General features: G+C 44.5%; 1 protein-coding gene across 1 annotated transcript in view; it reads left to right on the top strand.

Annotated features, from left to right (window-relative positions):
* The first annotated feature begins 263 nt into the window (after positions 1-263).
* CCDC80 (coiled-coil domain containing 80) overlaps positions 264-6,911 on the top strand; it is an 18,276-nt gene continuing 11,628 nt past the window's right edge. The window contains exons 1-3 of the mRNA XM_026044427.1: positions 264-459; positions 863-2,721; positions 6,369-6,525. Of these exons, the coding sequence (XP_025900212.1) occupies positions 871-2,721; positions 6,369-6,525 (2,008 nt within the window). The 5' untranslated portion in view covers positions 264-459; positions 863-870. The remainder of the gene's footprint in view (positions 460-862; positions 2,722-6,368; positions 6,526-6,911) is intronic.

Here is a 6,911-nt window from a genome sequence, read left to right as displayed (position 1 = left end):
CATCACATTCCTGTGTTTTTCTTCAGCCTGGAAAATATATTAATGCTGGTGCTTTCCTCCCTGGAAACAAAGGAGCTGAACCGGACTGAGGAGGCAAGGAATGGGAAAGCAGCTGGGGGAAGTTTGAAAGAGAGAGGTTGGGGGCAGCTRGGAGTTCCCTTTTCTTAAATGAAATCCCTGCTGGCGTGGGTGACTGCTACAGAAAAATTCCAGACCTGCAGGTAAATGGAGAGGCAGAGATACCAAAGGAAATCTCCATTTGTCTCGTCCTGCTTGTCAAGAAGGTGAAGAAGAAAGAAAGTTAATCAGGACGGGGCAACGGGCGGACTCTGGAGCTTGTGAGGTTGCATCAAGATAAATCACCGGGCAGCAGCAAAGCTGTATGGCATTGCTCTCCTTTTAAAGGAAGAAAATAAAAGACTGGAAGCACGTCTCTGGAAGGGGAACTTCCCTGGCAGCGTAAGTTAAACTCTTAAGCATAAGTTAAACTCTTAACTTTCCACGCTACGTACCACCGCCTTTCTCTGTGTATGTGTGCGCGTGTGTGTATGTGTTTGCGTATGCAAAAGTGTGAGAGGGCAGGAGAGAAGGATGGGGATCACAATGTGTTTTTGAACAGACTCATATTAGAGACGGCTGATCTCTCTCTCTCTCTTTTTTTTTTTTCCATAAAATTATCCAGTCTGTGATTTTCCTTAGATAGTCTGTAAAATGTACAAAACTGCCAGGATGGGACTGAGGTATAATCAGTATTTTTAAAGCTCTAAAAGCAGCCAGCGCGTGTTTCACTTTTCCGTCGCTCGTGCAAGATACACGCGCACTGCTAAGACCTGCTGTTTCTCCTCTTCCTGCCCACAAGCAGATTGCACAATGAACGGGAGAGCAGTTCTCGGCTTAGCCCTGCTCTGGGCAGCGTGGCTAGTGTGCAGCTCTGAGAAGACAGCCAGGCCAGCAGAGAGAGGGAGCCATGGAGTCAGGAAAGTGCCTCTCGCTCACAGGGCTCCCAGCAGCCTCCTGAGAAGGTCTGGAGCATCCCTGAGGAATCTGAGCCTGAATCCCCAACATCCTGTCACCAGGAGGGATCCTTCAGCATCTCCGAAGGCACCTGCCAATCTCGTGCATGAGGAAACACATCCCCAGGCCAAGAGCACTGGGAGCAGAACGAGACGGGTACAGAGACTCATGGCTGCAGCCAAGTACTCCAAGTCCACGATGATTAAAGATGAGGGAATATCCACTGCATCCCAGTCACGAACAGTGCGTTTCTCTTCAGGATCAAGTTCCCCTAATGTCCTGGCCAGTTTTGCTGGGAAGAACCGAGTGTGGGTTATTTCTGCACCTCATGCCTCTGAGGGCTACTATCGGCTCATGATGAGCCTGCTGAAGAACGACGTCTACTGTGAACTAGCCGAGAGGCACATCCAGCAGATTGTGTTGTTCCACGAAGAAGGGGAAGAAGGGGGAAAAGTCAGGAGGATAACAAATGAAGGCAAAATCCTGGAGCATCCACTAGATCCTGCCCTCATCCCTAAGCTCATGAGCTTTCTGAAGCTGGAAAAGGGGAAATTTGGCATGGTGCTGCTGAAGAAAACTCTGCAAGTGGAAGAAAGGTATCCTTATCCAGTCAGGCTGGAGGCCATGTACGAAGTCATTGATCAAAGCCCCATCAGAAAGATTGAGAAGATAAGGCAGAAGGGCTTCATCCAGGCTTGCAAAGCAGCTGGGGTGGAGGGACAAGTGGTTGAGGAAGGCAACAACGGGGGCAGCACCCGCCCTACCCCTGGCGATAGAGAACTCCAGGGGCCAGCAAGGAAGGAGGAGCCAAAGAGGAGCCATAATCAGCCATCGAGGACCAAAACAGTGAGGAAATTGATGACAACCACCATGGCTCCTCCTCCACCTACAATAAGGACCACTACCCTCCCTCCCACTACCACAACTACTCGGGCTACCACACGGGCAGCAACAACAGCAAGCCAGCCTACCACAACTACTCAGAGGACCTGGACCACCAAGTCGCCTACCGCCATGGAGCACCACAGGTTGCCCGTAACGGCCTCGGAGGATTTCTTCTCTCCCGTGTGGAACGGAAACCGAAAGGAGCGGCAGCGCAGCCACGCAGAGAAAAACCAGGCGGCCACGCGGCGACCAGGCAAAGCTTCCCGCTACGAGAGCTTCACAGAAGTCCCAACAGCGCCCGCAGTGCACTACACGAAGGCAAACGCGGGCAGGTTTAAAGATAACCGAACAGACAGGAAGGACTATGGCCACCGGGAGCCAAATATCACGCCAGGGCAACACAAGCCAACTAAGAGCAAAGCGCCAAAAAAGAAGGGCCAAGAAAAGATACTGAACAATGAATATGAAGAAAAGTATGACCCAAGCAAGCCCACTAGCCCCCATCTAGAGGAAGAGATTGCAGTGGGAAATATTCCCCCAAAGAAAGGAAAAGAGTCAAAGAAGCATGACAGAATAGATAAACCCGAGAAGAAGAAGAAGAAGGAGAGACCTGACAAATTGCAGAAGAGTGAGAAACAGTCCAAGAAAGACAAAGCTGAAAAAAAGAGCAAGCAAGACAAAGACCGTAATAAGAAAAGCAAGAAGGGGAGCAGGACTGGGAACGAGGAGTTCCCCAAGCCCAACAAGAAGCCTTTCTTGCACCCTCCCAGGAAATCAGTGACAGACCTGCTGGAGTATTTTGAAGGCAAAAGGCGTCTCATCGTAAGTAACTTGTTCACCTTATTTCATAAATGAAGTCATTATCTTGCTCCTCCTAAGAAAAGGGGGAAGAGAAATTTTCTGGGGACTTTATTCTTTTTGGTGCTTTTATTTAAGAGTAAATAGAGGTAAAATCTCTGAATCCAGAGGACTAGTTTCCATCAGGGAAGTTTTCACATGCTYGTGTGGGCAATCATATATAGGAACTGCTGTCAGCGAGGTGGCCAAAATCACTTGCCAGTCATTTCCATGAGCCAATATTGCCCTCAGATGATTTTGTTTGCAGCGGATATGCAGGTGTCAGGATCTGTTTAGCTATGATTGATGAAATGAAATCTCAGTGTGGATTATTTCAGAGTGCATCATGCTCCAAGTTGCATGATGAGGTGTGCTGAGTAGGATTGCCACATTTGCCAGTATTTCTGATTAAAATTTCAGATTAGGATCTCTTACACATCTTCAGAGATCCCCCACAAACTGTTTAGGTTGCTTTGGTATTTTGGCATGCTATTTTAATCACAGTATAACAGACTGGCAATTCTTAGTGTTAGAAATTCATCATGGTCTGCAGCTACTTCTCCTAAGGTTTAATAAGTGCTGTATGTTTCTCCAACTACTTATCTAAAAAAATATTTCACCTGGGACAGGAAACAGTTTTAGCTGTAGTACAAATATTTTCTCTGGCAGATGGCACATACCCTGAAAGGTACACTTAGCTCTTTACAAATATTATTGTGGGAGCTGGTTTTCTTGCAATTATTTTGCAGCACGCCAGGCTGCTTGACACTTTTTGTCCAATGGTCAGCGTCACAAGCCTAGTTTTGATCTTCCCGTCCCTTATTCCAATACAAATAGCAGGCACGTCAACCTCTGCCACTGCAGTCTAATTACTTGTTCTGCAATTGGGTAACAGACTTGAGCAAAATGCAACTTTCTTCTCCACTTTGCCTTTTTTTCCAGTTGCACAGGTCATGCTGAGCTAACTGGAGAATCCAGTCTCCTAATACTTTGAAAGTGGAGACAACTCATATTTTGGGGGGAGGAAAAAAGAAGGCTGAATTTTGTAAAGAAAGCAATAGCTAATTGTTATCTAACAGTTAACCAAGTCAAAACTCAGAGGAAGGAATTGCAGAGAAGTTTGGGATCTTTGCAACTTGGTAATGTATCTTGGTGTTCTGGTTTCCAAGAATATGTGCCACATCAGTACAAATAAAAACAAAACTGTAAAAAAAGTCAAAATCCAAGCTCACAGGCGCAGACTGGTAGCTCATTGCTCCAACACAGTCCTGGTAATTTAAAGGTCAGAGTGAAATTTGAACTTTCAGATCTTGGGCTGCTTCGCAGCTGGGTTTCCAAGTGACAAGAGCTGCACAAACTCAGGAGTTGTCCAAACTCAAGTATTCAGGCTAAAACTCGCTGAAAACAAATGATTGTATCATGTTGTACTTCAACTTTCCAGTGTCTAATACACCTTTAGCTTCCTTTCCCTTGAGTTTGTTGGAGAATTGGTTAGATCTGGCCATCGGTAACGGCAGTGGCTGAAGTCCATCCAGTATCTCTTTGACATATGTGGCACATGTGCAAAACAAAGAACTTTTCAAGCTTATTTAAATCCATACACATGTGCCTAATCCCTCCCCATCATACGACCTCCTCAGTGTAGCTGAACTGTTCATCGCCCTTAACAGTTGGATGAACTCTGCCATTCATGAGTCTTCAAACTACTTGTCAAAAGAATTACCCACAGCGCTCCAGAAGCGGCTCTACCTGAATTATCCTTCATTGCTTTGCTATAATTATGACACTTTAATAGGCTTAGCTCTCCATCCTCTTCCAAAACATGAGAATTATGAGAGGCCTAGTTTTTTTAAGCCCTACGCCATTTGAGGATTTCAAAATGTAGATTTCAGTGTGAATTTCAGACATGCAGAATTTCAGAGGCTATTCTGTCCTAAGTTCAATGGATGACAAATGTAGGGCCCAGCTGCAAAAGCTAACTGAATATATGGATTTTGAGTCCAGCAGCACCACCCCTCTTTAGTGGGTTGTTTGTGAAGTCTTATTTGCCTTGAGAAGTTGTGGCYTAGTGAGTTTGGGATTTGTGTTGGTTTCTCCGTGGTGAAGGAAATTCATAAAACACATGCATGTACATGCTTGCAAATGCAGATACAGAGGTCTTAGGCTAAAAACATTTTTAATGCTGCCTAGGTTAAAACAGACCTAGAGCAAAGCTTTGATTTGAACTTTCATTTGCCTCTTATGTGTTCCCTGTTTTGTTCCATAAGGTTTAATGAAAATGAGGTCAAATTCAGACTTCATTGTGTTTTCCCACTTAAGGCCTCTGAAGCTGGGCAGACAATAGAGCAAATCATCTCTTTTTGATCTGCATCCTCAGATTCATAATCCCTTTTTCTTTTTTTCATTTAAGGCATTTTATGCAAGCAACATATCACTTGTTTTGTCCCAGAAATTAAGATTTTCTTTGTGTCTGTTTTTCATCTACCTTCATGTCCCTGTGCTATAGTTCTGCTAGGGGCTTTTCTGTAAATAAGTCAGATCTCAATGACCCCATAACTGCATCTTACATTTTAGCCTATTGATGAACTGGATCTATAAGGAGAGTATCATAAAAATTAGTTCTGAAGGCCCTATCGAGTTGAAAAGGTTAGAAGATGATTACATCTGCTAACAGAGTAAAGCATAACTTTGCATTTACAGGACTCTCTGGTTTTTGTGGGTATTTTTTTAAGCCTAAACCACAACATTTGGATCCAGATTCCAAATGCCTTTGTGCTTGGGGTACCAGTGAAAGATATTAGATTTCACTTCACTGCTACCAGTTAGAATGATTTGTCTCTTTTCTTCTCCACTTTCCAATGGAGATTGCTGGAAAATGCGGCCGCGGGTTGTCTGCACATACCCCTCCTCACCTGCAGTGTCTGCAGGCCCATGACTGGGGCAGGATATAAGCTGCATACTTTAAACTTTTTTTAAAAATTACGTCTTCTTAATTGTTGAGTAGCTTTGATACCACCAGTGTAATACAAACGGTAGAGATTTTTATACTTATTGTAACTGCTGCTTCTCCTCATTTTCCTGAATAGCCATGACTTCTCAGCAAATGAAAGACCACAAAGTGGAATGGAAAAAACTTAAGCTATATCAGCAATTTTCAGATGAAGTCATAATGACCTTATCGTATGTTAAAGATTTTACTTATGTGGCCATCAGCTAAATAAACATTCATGTAGCTAAGTTGTATTTTGAATGACAGTCAAAATGGCAACGAGGAGCCCTGCTCCAACAGAGCAGCTGCCACGTTCCCAGTGCTTCCATGGCACATTAGCGGGGGAAATCCTAGATATCTTGCATGACTGAAGGGAGACCTGATGGGACCAGAAAGGATGAAGGATAATAGTAGTGTGCAGAGTTTTCTGCAACTCCTAGTACCACCTTTGCTAGTGCTGGCAGGAGAGGAATTGGTGCAACCGGCTGGCTGAGCACCATTGGGTCAGAGTTGGGTCTAACAGCCACAAATAAACAAAATAAAGCTACAGAGCTGTCAACAGTGCCTTGTTCCCCTCCAGGAAAATACTCATGTGCTTCATTCCTTACGTTAAACAAGCTCTTTTGTCTCTGCCACCAACTAGCTGATCACGACCCCCAAGGCGGACAACACCATGTACGTACAGCAGCGGGACGAGTATCTGGAGAGCTTCTGCAAGATGGCCACGAGGAAAATCTCCGTCATCACCATTTTCGGCACCATGAACAACTGCAGCATGAAAATTGACCACTTCCAACTAGGTTCTTTCTCTTTTTGCATGATTTCTTTCAATCTCATGGGCAAAATATAGGCAGCAAAGGGAGAAATCTCTCCAATTCCGGTAAATCTCTAAGCAAGGCTGTTGTGCTTTTCCAGCCCACTCCCTCTCCCTCCATGCCCACTGCTCCCCTCTTATATTTACATAACTGTCTCTGGTATTTTCCAGATTTAGGCTTCCAGTGCTGTAACTTGAGCAACTTCAGCTTTCTTTGTGGGAGTTCTTAAAGCCAGTGAAGCAGAAAAACAAAAAAAAAAGGCAGAAAATTGTGATGAGGGCATGGGAGTAAAAGACAAGATCAGGCTCAATTCCACCAATATCTTGAGGGCCACTCCTTGCTACAAGCTCCTTTTTTTTTTTTTTTTTTTT

The sequence above is a fragment of the Nothoprocta perdicaria genome, unplaced genomic scaffold (genome assembly GCF_003342845.1).
Source record: "Nothoprocta perdicaria isolate Ctin4 unplaced genomic scaffold, notPer1 scaffold_362, whole genome shotgun sequence".
Classification (NCBI taxonomy): Eukaryota; Metazoa; Chordata; class Aves; order Tinamiformes; family Tinamidae; genus Nothoprocta; species Nothoprocta perdicaria.
The sequence above is the reverse complement of the archived record's forward strand: the minus strand, read 5'-3'. Positions and strand labels throughout refer to the sequence as shown.